The sequence below is a fragment of the Aulonocara sp. 'chitande type north' Nkhata Bay genome, linkage group LG7, assembly GCF_057382095.1.
Source record: "Aulonocara sp. 'chitande type north' Nkhata Bay isolate Kocher_YH1m ecotype deep benthic linkage group LG7, A_spYH_male_GT1.1, whole genome shotgun sequence".
Classification (NCBI taxonomy): domain Eukaryota; kingdom Metazoa; phylum Chordata; class Actinopteri; order Cichliformes; family Cichlidae; genus Aulonocara; species Aulonocara sp. 'chitande type north' Nkhata Bay.
Window position 1 is genome coordinate 6029041 of NC_141350.1, and position 15271 is coordinate 6044311.

Here is a 15271-nt window from a genome sequence, read left to right on the forward strand (position 1 = left end):
TTAGGGTTTTTTTCATTTAAATGACAGAATTTGAATTTAACTCCTTAACACCTGAGTTTATGTCAGAGGCTCCGTGGTGAGTTTAGGCTAGCACTCTCTTTTTATTTCTCAAGCTTCACTTGCGTTCTTTATTTATTCACTACGATGCAAAGGCTAGACTTACTCCTGGATATGACACAAAAGCAACACTTCATGGCAAAATTGTATTACGCAATATGCCTCTAGAGATGTTAAACTGGGTGTCAGTATAATATTAACATCATTTACTGAAGAACAAGCTGACACTCACCACCAACAGAGCAAAAAGAATGACCCCACAGCTCCAGACGTCTGCTTTCCTCCCGTCATACTTCTCTCCCTAAGGGCAAAACATTGTATTAGACAAGTTTAGACTGAACGTTAAGGCCAACTGAAACAAGACGGAGGATGACTAAAAATAAGTTAGCACAGGAGGAATGAATATTGTGATTCTGTGAGTAGTCACTTACCCTGATGACCTCTGGACATGCGTAGTGTGGAGATCTGTTGGAAAAGGAGCAAACAGATACAGAAGGTTCAAGTTATCTAAGGACTTTTTTCCGTTGTGCTGCAGAGTAAATAAAAGTTCACAACAGATAAAACAAACAAGCATAAGTCACTGTCTGAAAATATGAAGACAACAATTTATGCAGACAGTAAAACTCTCCAGCGAACGTAGATCAAGATGTGTTTTAGGAGTTTAGGGGTCCTGAGAGTGTTTGGATGTCCTCTGCCTTGCTCAGTCAAGGGCATCCTCTCACAGCAGACGGTGAACAGACCCACTAATCTTTACAGACCCTGGATAGACTGACAGTAAAGCCAATGACTAGATTGACATATCAATATCATATGAAGATTTATGGAGCTACCTTGCAAAGACCCCTCCATAAGCACAGGTCTATGGATGAGTGCATCATATGGGTGACTTGTTACTCTATATATTAATTCTTCTCACTGTTTGACATTCCTATATTTTTAAGGTATTCTCTGGAAATCAATTAATCAGATAAAGAACTTAATTTCTTTGCTCCTCAAAACAAATCACCTGTCTCCCTAGACCTCCTACCATTATGAAATGTGTTGTCCACCTCTTTGTCTCACTCTGTTTAATGGCATAGCATTTGGGTCGACTGAGGGACTACGTAGTTTGTAAACAGCCTTTAGATTGGCTGTTTTCTTGTGCACTCAAGAATACCAGCTCTGACAGCCCAGCTTATTCAGACTGTCAAAATACTGGCCAAAAACAAACACGGCTACCGTGCCAACTCGGGATCTCCAAGTGCCTGTGCAAATAAGTACTTGATGACTTTTCTTCAAAGAAAAAAACCCATCAGCTCTGCACTCATTTTACTTCATGAAGGCCACAACACACAAGGCATGCAAAACCTATAGCTTTATCCCATTTAGGTCATTCCTTGTCAGTTCATCAAATGCCACACGTTCCCCTACAGCTTTGGTTTCGACAGGACTTCAAATCTACTGTCAAAGACTGGGAATGCAAATATTTTATTTCTTCAAGCATCCACCATTCTATGCCACACTCTTTACAGCCTATATTCACAGAGCCATAGTAGCAGATAATGACACCGAAAAAAATACGGAACTTCACGTGTAAAAACATACCTAACCTTCATCCATTGGGACACTTAAATCAAAAAAACCAAACCAACAGAAACGCGAAATTTTAGCATTTTTTCAGGCAAATTTGTGAGAGTGAGGTGGGAGTTTTTTGTTTGTTTTCTGTACGGTTTCTTTTGTGTTACATTTCATGAATTCAGATGGGTTCAGATGAACTGACCCACATATAAGAGGTGGAAGTAGCCAATAGGTCAAATAGCTGAAGCCAATGCATCGGTACTTTAAAGCGCAGTACCACTGGTGGTTGCTACAAAAAAGGATCCATGTAGTTCTTTTATAACAAAAAAAAAGAGGTAAGTCAGTAAAACGCTTCATGTTATTAGGATTTTTTGATCAAAAATTTTTAAAGTAAATGTATTACTCTTTTATCTAACGAAAATGTTTAATGTATTCATCCTCTAAAGGTGCGGCCACTTTTGGTATGCCTTAGGAACACCGGGTCTAGGATGAGCTTTGTAGTGCTCACTTTGAAACACTCAGTCCACTCATTATTTTATGTTTAGAAAGCCCCTTCTGCTATTATGATAACATTCTGACTTTTGAAAGGCTAACCTAGTTCAGCTGCAATGTTTCCCACTATCACAGCTCTATTTAGTAAGTAATTTGCTGCCAGCGACTCGCAGCACAAGCTTAACTACACCAGGTATACAGTGTTTCATTAAGTTAACAACCATTCAATGACACGATAAAATCCATCCGAGTACGCTTCAGTGAACAAGCCAGTTAACGGGGTCAATGCTGCAAAGTTCCTTTCACATTTGATTGCGGATCAAGTATGGGTGATATTGTAGAAACATCCATGCTGCTCACACCAGGTTCAGGTTATATGGTGGGACACTAAAGATAAATAGAAAACCGTGAGAGCCACTTCCCACTGACCAGAAAAATATAGTCTTTAGAAAAACAGTTCAACGTGGGTTTGGCATTACATCAGTCTTTTCTCTGTCTTTCTCAAACTAACACCACTAGCATCACATAAATAAAATCAACAGGCAGGAAAGGACTGTCTTCTATTTTCAGAGGGCAACAAATACCACAAAATTGATGCATAAAAAGTTGGCTTTATCTCATGTATAGAGTTCATGAGTTGTAACTGTCTAGAGAGGGATTTCTGGACCTCTACAATACACAGTATACTGGATACATATGTATGAAGGGATGTATCGTGATCTTAAGAGATGTGAATTACGACAGAAGCATTGAAAGACGCGCTGAGACACTGAGACATAAAGCTGATCTTCATGAAAATTCATCTTTTTGGACTAAATCCGTGCACTTCCTCATTGCATATAAGATCATTTCCTTTCATCAATCTGTGCCATGGAATTATAGTAAATAAACAGTAAGCAGTGATGAACTCCCAGCTGGGTTTGTACAGACAGAGGAAGAGGTTGTATTTGCATCCCAGAATCCATATTTGAATATGCTTGCCAATGCATCTGCTATACATCTGTATGTCTGCACGTATTTATGTATGTGCTCTGAGGCTCCCACTACTCTACCTGGGGCAAGTTTCATCTTCACTCAGCTCCATTACCCACAGCAAATGGAATACATTTGTGTCAGACTGCTGCATGATGAGAAGGGGCCAGATAAATGTGTTTAATTAAAAAGTGTCATATCTACACTTAGAGACGGGACATTCAGAGGGGCATGAATAATCAATAACAACACACATACACACATATTAGGAAACAGCACGAAGACACGAAAACATTAATGGCGCCAACATTCTGCTATGAGACGTACATGCAAACAGACAAGATCTAATCAAGACTGTAAGGCTCGTGTTTTTGGTGCCGTAGGGTTGTTCAGATAGACACCTGATCTCTCTGTAAATGACAATGCTCAAAGTGATTGCCAATCAAGATGCTATTTGCTCGTTTTCTCGTTACTGTATCAAATTATTATCATTAGTAATAATGTAAAACTAATTTAATTTGCAAGCCATCATTTGCAACTCCAACACACATGGGAAGCCATATGCATACACAATACAAAAGCATGTCAATACATATCCACACACAAACATGGACACATGTGCAAACTTTGAAATTAATATGCAGATAGGAAGTGGCTAAATTTATTGATTGGAAAGAAAACAGTATTTCTCTCAATTGTCTTCTCATTTCCTGAAGGTGGTAGGTTCTGTGTTTGTGTCAGGGAAACAATTTAATGTAAGGGGCTGCTTTTATCTTCACTCTTCTCTCCTATATATTCCCTCCTCACAGATGTGGAGTCAGAGTGGAGGAGAGACAGATGCAGGGCACGCAATGTCAAATGACTTGATGACGACTTATGTTATTAGGAGCGCAATCAAGTGTTAATCTGTAAAAACAAAAAAATCGTGAACAGATGTGGGCCCCAACCAAACTGCGTGCATGCATTTGTTTCATGGACAGCTCTGTGTTCGTGCTTCCAACAGGGTACTTTCAGTACTTTATACATTTAAGAGGGCAAAGAATATTCATTCCACCTCTATCAAATTAAGGCTTGCTCCGAGTGAGTGGCAGCAGAATGCAATCAAATATAGATCAAGTTGGTCAAAAGATACTGCTGAGTAAGAGCTGCTGCATATAGGCTTTCTAGGAAAATAGAAAACTTTAATCTGGTCATCAAAGCTGAACAATGACACATCTGACTTGCAGATTGCTATGCGCACTGCTTTGAGTTGGCCTGATCTCTACCGATGAGTCATGAGAGCTTAGGCATTGTGCGACTGCTGAAAAAAAATTATGCAACAGTTTCAACTGGATGCATGTGTTTGCATGCACATGCACAATGAACGCGCGTGTGTGTGTGTTATATAAAGGGAGGGAGCCAGAGACAGAGAGGCACCCAAACAAGCAGAGGACATAGGGACTTAGAGGTGGGGGATGAACTAAGCCTGTTCTGTGTGCGCATGTGTGTTGCTGTATTGCGTGTGTAAAGTGTGTGTAACTTCAGTTTCAGCTGATTTGGAGGCTTAATCTGGACAGAATCAATCTGAGCTGGGGACAGCTGTCACAGAGCATATATCCAGCCGTGCACAGAGTGTCATGTGCAAATGCAGAGGAAATATTTTCCCAAGACATCCACTTTACAAGCAAGATAACAACTTAGACCACTCAGTTTGAGCAAATTTGTGGAACCATTTCTAGAGTGTTATGGATGTCTGTCACAAGTGTGTGCAAGACTTTGAGCCAGCTCTGACATCAAAACATCATTACTTCCCTATCGAGTGCCTGCTTGTGTTCTATATATGTTTTAATAGGTGAACTATACCTACTTATCAAAACTCTATGTTATTTTACTCCATCACTAGACAATAAGATTTCATTATCTTGGGAAAATAATTGGAGATTATGTATCGGAATTTCAGGAGCAGGACCACGCCTCCAAACACGCTCCTTCCGGCTGTCATCTATATAGGTTCCCCTAGTTCTGCAAGCTGATCATTCTCGTTTACGTGCTCCACCCTCCCTCCGTCCTTCTTCTCCATTCTTCAACTTCTTCACTTCTGTTTAGTACATGGGGATCTGCCAGGCCCGGTAGCCATCGCCAGTCCCCTTCGAGGCCTTCGCCAAACCGCAGCTCAATTCACGTCAAAGCATTCACTTTTACCTACTAAAACGCTGTCAAACTTAAATGAGGACGTGGGCCCAGCTAGTGATAAAGAGAATAAAAATAACAATGCACTTCTATCATATTGGGTTGTGCTTACATATTCAAATCTTTCTGAAGTGAATTTAATGGAAGAGTGAAATGCTATAGTGCAGCAGTGAGGTGTTTCTGTTAATCCATGGTGTCACTGAGTTTATGACCCCAGTGCTTAAAAGTCATCATAAAGTGTGTTGCCTTTTATTGATAAATATGACCCTGCACAATGACCACCACACCTTAGGGTTGAAGAAAATCACTCCCACAATAAAAGAGACCTCGGTCCTTTTTCGAGTGTAGTCCCACTTTAAAAGTGACTCTTCCTGCAAGCAAATTCATTAATGTCATGGGATTGATGTGCCTGGTGCGGTTGTGACTATTAGATCATAAACCCAGTGTGAAATATTAGAAGACGGGAGCAGTAATGTGTGGCCGTGGCCCTGGCCACGCTCATCGCCAGATACCACAGTCGGTGATAGACACTGAAAGTGTCTCCTGAAGAGATCAGCACAGCACGATTATGGGCACTTTGACAACGCTGCACCTAGCTGAGAGCCTGATGGCTCCACTCACTCCACTTAGTCTCTCTGAATTCTCCCCGTTTTCCTCTTCCATAGCAGCATTTCCACCTCCACTATGACCTTTTAATTACTCCCTCGGGACATCTGATATCTAATATCATTCAGTACATACAGACATTACATTTGTGATTCTACTTACCCACAGCTGGTTTCCAACAAACTATCGCCAACCTGAAGGGAAGCCATGCCAAAGTCTGCTATCCTGATGTTGTTCTTTTCATCTAGCAAGAGGTTCTCTGGCTTTAGATCCCTGTGACTGAAAGAAAATGAGATAGAAACATGCAGCAGTTAATGAAACGTGAAAAAGCTCATCATATTTAATAAAAGCAAGTGATACTGAGGAGAAACAAAAGGGGTCCTGAACGGTATATCAAACACCTGTACACCACACTTGGATCCATGCATGAACAAGACATAACAGTAAACAGCTATTGCTGCTACCATCATGCTCTTGGCAACACCTCTCTCCTTTGATCTATCCAAGCTAAAACTAAGGGCTCCCACCTTGTAACTGCACTGGTAAAAGGTGTGAGAGCCCCCTGCTGTGTCCTTTTCTCCTTCTGTTTCCTTCTCTCTTTGTCCCTCAGCTCCTTCCTCTCATCTCCCAGACAGCCACCAGCAAACTGGCTGAGCAAAGGGCATCAAGGGGAGGCAACCGCAGAGGTGGTGTTCATTAGATGCCATTCAGTACCACTAAACACAGCAAGGGGGATAATATCCAGCAGACATAATCTCCCTACTTAAAAGGAGCCGTTGAGAGAAATAACTTTCTGATGCTGACTCTGAGGTTAAGACCTCAATTTTGATGAGTGGCGTTAGCATTTTATTGGATGTTTAACATCTCTTCCCGGGTTGAGGGTTCTATTACATCATACTGTACAGTTCTTGTGATGTCTGCCAATGCTGAAGAGGGTAGCACAGACATGTATATGTATGTGTATACGCTGACACTTACTTGGCTATCTTTTCTACAATCTTTATGTACTTCCTTAGTTTCCATTTTGCTTTAATAGGAGGTCTTGGGTATTGGAGAGCCCCAGAGTTATCTCGACTTTCATCTTCCTGCTACTCTAATGATAGAAAGGGGAGATAGAACAATATCTGGATGTGACTGCCTTTGAAGAGTGCCTCATCACAATGGACATTTAACCTTAGATGACATCAGTTGCTGTAAAACTCGTTTCCTGTCCTGAGGGATTAACTGTCAGCTGGCTTGTTATCATCCTGGCAGTCTCTGTGATCTCAGCTATAATTGAAATAAAACATAGATAGCATCTAAAACAGTTCTCCCCAGGCTAAATCTTTCATCAATTCACACAACCATCATTTGACTGTGATGCAAGTAGCCTGAGAGTTTTAACTAGCACTGTCATGGGGAAGGAACAAACATTTACGAAACTGCTCCAGGGGCACCAATATGAGAGTGTCTGAACAGTGCATCTCCAAGGTGCATGCATGTGTCCCAACAGGTCAGAGCATTATTGTAAAGTGTTCAGAGTGGCTGTTGATTATATAATGATCATAGTGATATTTATGAATGTGTTAAAAGATTCATTAATATTGAAATAATGGACAAAGTCTCCTAGCTAAAAGACCAGGAGGAAACACTGTAAATTTTAAGGGAGATTAATGTCGTATTAGTCGTTTTTGTATTATTATTTTTGAGTGGAACAAAAAAAAGGAAAAGCCTGAAAGATTTGCGCACCAAAGATTTCAGCTCTCAGATTATTAATTAATTAGCTTATACATTTTTTAAAAGTAAGGTATCAGATCTCAGACCTTAAGTAGCCTGTGGGTGCTAAGGCTGAGTTTACAAAAACTCATCGCATATTTCCCAAAAATCATCCATCAAGGGTTCCTTTACCCACCTACCAGCTCACAAAGCAAGAGAATGGTAGAGCGAAGAGCAAAAGGAATACCAGTTCTGAAACCTACCATCACACAATCATGAAAAACACTAAAGATGAAAAGTGAATGACTTGTAAGACAGCATGGTGATCCTAAATACACCCCAAAATCCACAGCCCCTAGAGGTGCAAGCTCAAGTTTCAGCTACAGCCCACACATTCCCTAAAATCACTGAAAATCTTTGGATACACATTAAAAAGACCAGTGCATGCAAAACAACCCAGGAACCTCAAAGAGCCACACCTACACACCTAACAAATAAAAACTGATAGCATGTGAAGCGGCTCCAAAAGTCTTTATAAGCTGTGATACTTTCCAAAAGGTGTAAGCACAGACTATGCAGGGTGCTTTAATTTTTGCTTCTGGTCTTCTCCCTGAACTGTCTTCATCAGATGCAACAAAAATTAAGTTTGTCTCTTAAAGAGCACTAAACACGGCATAAAGAAAGTGCGTTGTCACAGGCCCATCACATGTAAAACAAACAGTCAACACTCAAGAGGTTGTTCCACAAAAAAAGGCAACAGCACATTTAAGCAGTGAACGCACCAGAGGAACAAATTGCATCTAAATGCTTTATTGGTTGTCAAGACCCTGGTATCTATAATGGGACATTAAACTGCCTCTCTGTCACATTAGACTGCACTTTGCTACTGTAATGCTGCTCACACAGCACACCTCACAGTAGGGATATTGTGTATGTCAAGCAAGGGTGGAGGCTGTTAAACAAATTCAACAATTGCAATGACCTTGAGTAGTTTTTCTTAAAAAGAATAGGAGTTGCATACCACTGGCTTGCTTGAGGAATCAAAGACAAAAAGAAAGAATACACTAGATGCCATGGATGCATATAGTTTTTGCAAAGGTCTATGAGAATTGTATAAATGCTGCTATGCTTGCTTTAAATGGATCATTTGAAAAGAACAGAAGAGAAAAATGAAAATGCCAAAGGGGGGTGCATAATTTAAAGTTTAGTACTGTCATCCATCATTTCCACGCAGTCTTGCCTTTGTAACACAAGCCTGTCAGTTCACTATGCACTATGCTCTGATGACGATTCCTTGTAATTTAAAGGTGATATGTATTTGTCTACAAAATCTACGTGTTATCTGAGCGAGGATTTTACCCCAAGGGGCTGTTGGACATGATTCTTGTAACCAAACAGCGTACGCCTAATTGCCTGTGATCATTTGCACATATTTTGCTGATATGTTGTGTTTTACAAGAGGTTGTAATGGCTTTGTCCTCTTGGGGCTCACATCACTATAATTTCTCAGACACGTTTATGGTGATGAGCAGTTTTATGACTAGTTTGGAGCTCAATGAAAATATACTTTTCTCATGCTGACACATTTGACATATACCATGTTTTAATGTCGCTTTTCATTAGGCCAGCTCACACCAAGAAATGTGGCTCTAATTGGAGCCACGAGAACACTTACAACTAACACTAATGGATCAAATGCATCTTTTTGACCTATTAACATGCCAGGAAAATGACTCACCTGTTTTTGAATTTTCATGAGGTACTACAGTTATCCTGGTGCAATACAGTGCACAGAGTGGGGTTTAAAACCACTGTTGAGAATCAAAATGCACCCATTCAGCCTTCGGCGCACCCTGTTGTCGTTCTCCTCTTTCTACCTTTCTGTTTTCCTCTCAAACTTTTTTAGGTTTCTGGTGACCCAAATTTGAGAGAGACCAAGCACATTCACTTAGAGAAAGCTTTAGGCTAATATTGTATGGAATTAGAAAAAGAGGACAACTCTGACTGCTGACTTGAATTTGCTAAGCAAAATCCTTCATTAGCCAGTGGAGTTAATTATGTATTCAGAGCAATGAGGGACGAGAAAGATAAAAATGCATTTTTAAATTTTTTTCAGTAATGTAGTTGCATTGCAGCTTAAACAAGTGAAAAAATAGTTATGTTTGCATCAGCTACACACTGCTTAATAGCACAAGAAATCATTTAGAGCCTTCATCAAAGTCAAAGTATTTAAATATTTTCAAATTTATTTGATAAAGATAAAAAAAGGTGATGCTTCTGTCCAGACTGAGTGAATGACAGTAGACTGGGGGAATTAATTATTTGATCCCCTGCTGAATTTGTGATATTGAGCACCTACAAATAAATGAACAGTCTCTAATCTTTATGTTACTTATATCGAGCCAGAACACTGAAGCTAGGTTGTGGATGGGTCTTTCAGCATGACAATGACCCAAAACATACCGCCGAGCAATGTTTCCTCTAAGCTGCGCGCGTGCGCAATTGCGCACTGCTGGCACGGTCTGTGCGCACATAAAATCTGTGTTGCGCACAAAAAAAATCTAACCTGAATTGAAATTAAAACTTTAACAATTCTGTTTTGTTAAAGAATTGGAGAAAAACAAACCTCCAGGTTCATTATGACATTTATAAAGAGAAACTTCACAATTATAATTTACAACTGAGGAATGCAAGGAGGTCCTACTTCTCTGACATCATCACTAAAAACAGCCATAATGCTCGGGTCTTATTTTCTACAGTTGACAGGCTAACAAACCCTCCTGTGTCAGTGGCAGCTGAACTTCATTCGACCATGGCCTGCAATGACTTTGCCAAATTCTTCACAGAAAAAATCCAAAAAATTAGACAAGCAATTGGTACGTCAACAGCAGATCCAGGATATGTACTGTGTCCACCAAAAAACTGTTTAAACACCATGAAACAGTTTCAACCTATTAACAGCAAAGACCTGGAGGACATCTTAGGTCAACTGAACTCCTCCTCCTGCTGTTTAGATGTCCTGCCAACACGTTTTTTCAAAAAGGTCTCAAAGACTTTAGAGTCAGACCTGTTACAGATCGTCAACTTTTCTTTATTATCAGGTGTGTTTCCAGAATCACTAAAAACTGCTGTAATCAAACCTATACTGAAAAAGGACAATCTTGACAAGACACAAATGAACAACTACAGGCCGATCTCAAATCTCCCATTTTTAAGTAAGATCATTGAAAAAGCAGTTTCTCAACAGCTCAGTTACTTCTTAAAACAGAATAATTGCTACGATGCCTTCCAGTCAGGTTTTAGACAGAACCACAGCACTGAAACCGCTCTGACCAAAGTGTTTAATGACATATGTCTGAATACAGACAGCGGAAAAATGTCAGTCCTAGTTTTACTGGATCTCAGTGCAGCATTTGATACAGTTGACCACAACATATTACTCAAACGACTGGAGAACTGGACAGGTCTTTCAGGAACTGTACTAAACTGGTTCAAAACATACGTAGAAAACAGGAAATACTTTGTATCAATAGGTAACTTCACATCTGAGCAGACAAGTATCACATGTGGAGTTCCCCAAGGTTCCATCTTGGGACCCCTTCTGTTTAACATCTACATGCTCCCACTGGCACAGATTATAAACAACAACAAAATAAACTATCACAGCTATGCAGATGACACACAAATATATATCACAATGTCACCAGGAGACCGAGGCCCTGTACAGGCTCTTGGTAAATGCATTGAGGAAATCAATGACTGGTTGTGCCACAATTTTCTCCAGCTAAACAAAAACAAAACTGAGGTAATAGTTTTTGGCGCCAAAGAAAAACGATTACAGGTCACCAGAGAACTTCAATCTATACATCTAAAAACCACAAACCAGGCGAGAAATTTGGGTGTAGTGATGGATGCAGACCTAAACTTAGAAAAACACATTAAGACAATAACAAAGTCAGCTTACTATCACCTCAAGAATATTTCAAGGATAAAAGATCTGACCTGGAAAAACTAGTCCATGCATTCATCTTTAGTAGGCTTGATTACTGTAACAGCATCTTTACAGGTCTACCTAAAAAATCAGTCAGACAACTACAGCTCATTCAGAACTCTGCTGCTCGAGTCCTCACTAAGACCAAAAAAAGTGGACCACATCAGTCCAGCTCTGAGGTCTTTACACTGGCTGCCTGTCCGTCAGAGGATAGACTTTAAAGTTCTGATGCTGGTCTATAAAGCTCTGAATGGTTTAGGACCAAAATACATCAATGACCTCCTGACCCAGTATGAACCTTCCAGATCCCTCAGGTCATCTGGATCCGGTCTTTTATCAGTTCCCAGAGTCAGAACCAGACACGGAGAAGCTGCATTCAGCTTTTATGCTCCTTATATCTGGAACAAACTCCCAGAAAGCCTCAGATCAGCTGAAACACTCAGTTTATTTAAATCCAGGTTGAAGACTCACCTGTTCTCAGCTGCATTTGAATAAAGCACCAAATCCAAACTTTTAAGCTTAAATTTCAAAACTTACATTTAACTACTGATTTTATCTACTGTTCTGATTTTATCTGTTTTGATTTTATATACTGTTTTGTTTGTTTGTTTGTTAATTAGTTAGTTTATTTGCTTGTTCTAATCAATTTTAAATCATGCTTTTTATTTGTTCTTGTTTCTAATGTCTCTGTAAAGCACTTTGAATCACCTTGTTGTTGAATTGTGCTATACAAATAAACTTGCCTTGCCTTGCGCAGTGTTAGACAGTAAGTGACTGGCTGCTCCCGTATGGGATTAGAACGATGCCACCTTATCCCATAGTCCAGCCAATAATGTGATTCACATTCGTATATATGCAGCCAATCAACGTCGTTGACAGGCTATGACAGCGTCCTTATGTGTAGACACCGGTGTTTTAGCTAGCAAAGCGGCGTGGCTGATGTGGAGTGAAGCCACGTTAATGACAACGTGAACAACCATTGGAGATGTGAGCAGGACAGACGGAACAATTGACAGAAAAAGTGTGGACTTTATACCAGCTTTTAAATTGTGTTGATCGGCCACGTAAAACCAGAGTTATGATAAAAATATCTGCAATGTTTGGTTTTCTTCCTGAATACTATTGTTGTTTATATTTACTGCGGGAAGAAACGGTAAAAACGGCATTTTATAAAGAAAACGCTCGAAAGCACTCTCGGCTTGTGAGCAAAAACAAAACCAAAAAAACCGCACCCTTTACTATTGGTTGAAAAAAGTACCGTGTCGACCAATCAAAAAATGATATGGCAACATGGCATTTAGTTGTTTAGGAAAGGGGAAGTTTTAGGAGAGACGGCGGTGTTTTAAGATGTGAGAGATTTGCAAAGTTTAGCGCAAATCTTGTGTAGTTAGTGTGTAGTGTAGTCAATAGTTTTGTTGTGTGTGTCAGAACAATGAGGCGAGTGCTGAATGTTACAGGTGTTACAGGAGTGATACATCTCCTGTTGTCAGGCCTGCAGGTATCAGGCTGTTGTTCTCCTTTATCTCATAGTGGACAGAAATTATTTTTGGAGTGGCACAAATAATTTGTGAGGCATCAAATTTGATGCAGAACAGCTGATTGTTCTGTAAATAGTTTGAAATGTTTGTTTAAAAACACCTTGGCTGCATTTTTAGGTAAACAGCTGCAAAAAACTTTGTTGTTTGCATAACTCAGTTACTTTTTTGACCAATGTTGGGCAATTAATTATATAATTACTATATAATTAATTGCCCAACATTGGTCATTATATACTGTATTTTGCAGACAGAGTTACAGGACTCTCTCCCAGACCACAGACTCATAATACAAGTCAGAGCTTTATTTAAAAAAAGGAAAAAAAAAAGAAAGTTGTGTTTTAAAAATTGAAGTTCAAGTTATTTTTACTTCCAATAGTGTTAACATACTACACAGGTCAGGTCAGTGGGCTAAAGCAGTTAATTAAAAGTAGTCTAACATAAATGTAAATGCTGTAATTTGATTATTTTAATAAACCATGTAACCTGGGTGGATTGGATGCTGGTGTGACCACAGTGCACACGTCTAATGTTGCTCACAGTGGTCCAAGGGACCGCTCAGGGAGTTTGTATGTTCGCTCAGACACATGAAAAATTAGAGGGAACATTGCCGCCGAGCCAACAAAAAAGTAGCTAAAGAAGAAGCACGTTAAGGGAGTGACCTCGCCAGTCTCCAGACCTCAGTCCTACAGAAACTCTGTTGAGGGAGCTGAACTTTTAAGCTGCTAAGTATGCACAACCAAGAAACCTAAAGGATTTAGAGAGTTTCTGTAAAGAGGAGTGGGTAAAAATCAGGCGAACAAGAAACGTCGTGTTACGATTGGGGATCAAATGCTTATTTCACTTAAGTTAAATCAATTTACATGTGTTTTTCTGGATTTTTGGTTGACGTTCTCTCTCTCCATTAAACTTAAACTACAATATAAATGAGAGCGTGGTCATTTCTTTGTAAGTGAGCAAACTTCCAAATTCTGCAGGGGATCAGACAGTTATTTCCCCCCCCACTGCATATATATTACAGTGTTGTCCACATTTCTCAGCTGAACACAATGCATTTCATATGATTTGTATACTGTTTGAAAATATTTTTTTTTGTCATGAACCATTTTCACATGCTTTCAAAACTGTCAATCAGGACAGAAATACAAGGACTGAAGAAATGTTGACATAATTTTAAAGTAAAAGTCCACATGATACATACATTTAAGTGCCAGATTTGAAGCCCACACATTGCTTTAAGACTCATTTGATCTTCTATTTGAGTGACATTAAAAAGTTCACTTGGGCAGCTGCCAAAATCTTTACACAGATGACGTACACATTTAAGTAATTACCTGTCACAAGACTTGCATTTAAACTGGATCAGTATCAAGAAGCAAGACCTGCCTGTGAACGTCTCCCAGTGCACCCCTTGTGTCATCTCCTCCAGTTCTATTTAGTCCTATGGGGGGTTTGAGCAACAAAGGGGCATTAATGCATTGTTGCATATAATCTAGTTACTAAAAGTGGGATTACAATGACAGCCAGAACAGCAATAAACAAACTGTTTGCTTGTTGTGCCAAATCTGTGTGTGCAACTCAGCGTTTGCTCTTAATCCAGAGGAGTTTGACTAGGGATGATAGGATGAGCAACGGACCTTCAAGGCAGAATAAACAGACAAGCTGCCAGAAAAGCAGTGGAGTGAAAGAGTGGCATAGATATTTAAAAACCTAGAGTAACACCAGCCATCTAATCCATGGTGCCATGCAAGTGTAAAATTCCTTTAAAGTGTTTATCCATGCCTTGTACGAAATTCGACTGCTCGGGAGGCTTCAACATCATCTCTTATCTGGTCATCTAACAGCATGTCATGTCTTTAAACTGTTGTTTTTGTTTTCCTGCACTTGATCTTATTTTGTTTTCCTATTTCACAGCCTAATTTATTTTACCTTTCTTTGAACAATCATCCCCTCACTACCACTAGCCCATTCCCCCTAAATCGAGGACCATAAACCAACCCACTACTTTCATTTTCCTTCTTCCTGCTTGATTTTCCATAACCATTTCACCCATCCCATTTCCATTTTTCCATTTCACCTCCTCTCAACATCAATTTCTCTCCTCTCACAAAGTTACACTTCAACAGTAAGTGGCACTGCAGGAGAAGAAAATATCAGACAAATACAAAGACAAGAAGAGAAAGAGAAAAAAAAGGTC

At 39.7% G+C, this 15271-nt stretch overlaps 1 protein-coding gene across 5 annotated transcripts in view; it reads right to left on the minus strand.

The window, feature by feature from the left end:
* The window catches only part of brsk2a (BR serine/threonine kinase 2a), a 224598-nt gene that overhangs the window by 30217 nt on the left and 179110 nt on the right, over positions 1-15271 (minus strand). For all 5 annotated transcript variants that reach the window (XM_086298188.1, XM_086298191.1, XM_086298190.1 and 2 more), the window contains 3 exons: positions 6016-6132; positions 489-522; positions 290-358 (listed from right to left, as the gene is read on the minus strand). In XM_086298188.1, the coding sequence (XP_086154314.1) occupies positions 290-358; positions 489-522; positions 6016-6132 (220 nt within the window). The remainder of the gene's footprint in view (positions 1-289; positions 359-488; positions 523-6015; positions 6133-15271) is intronic.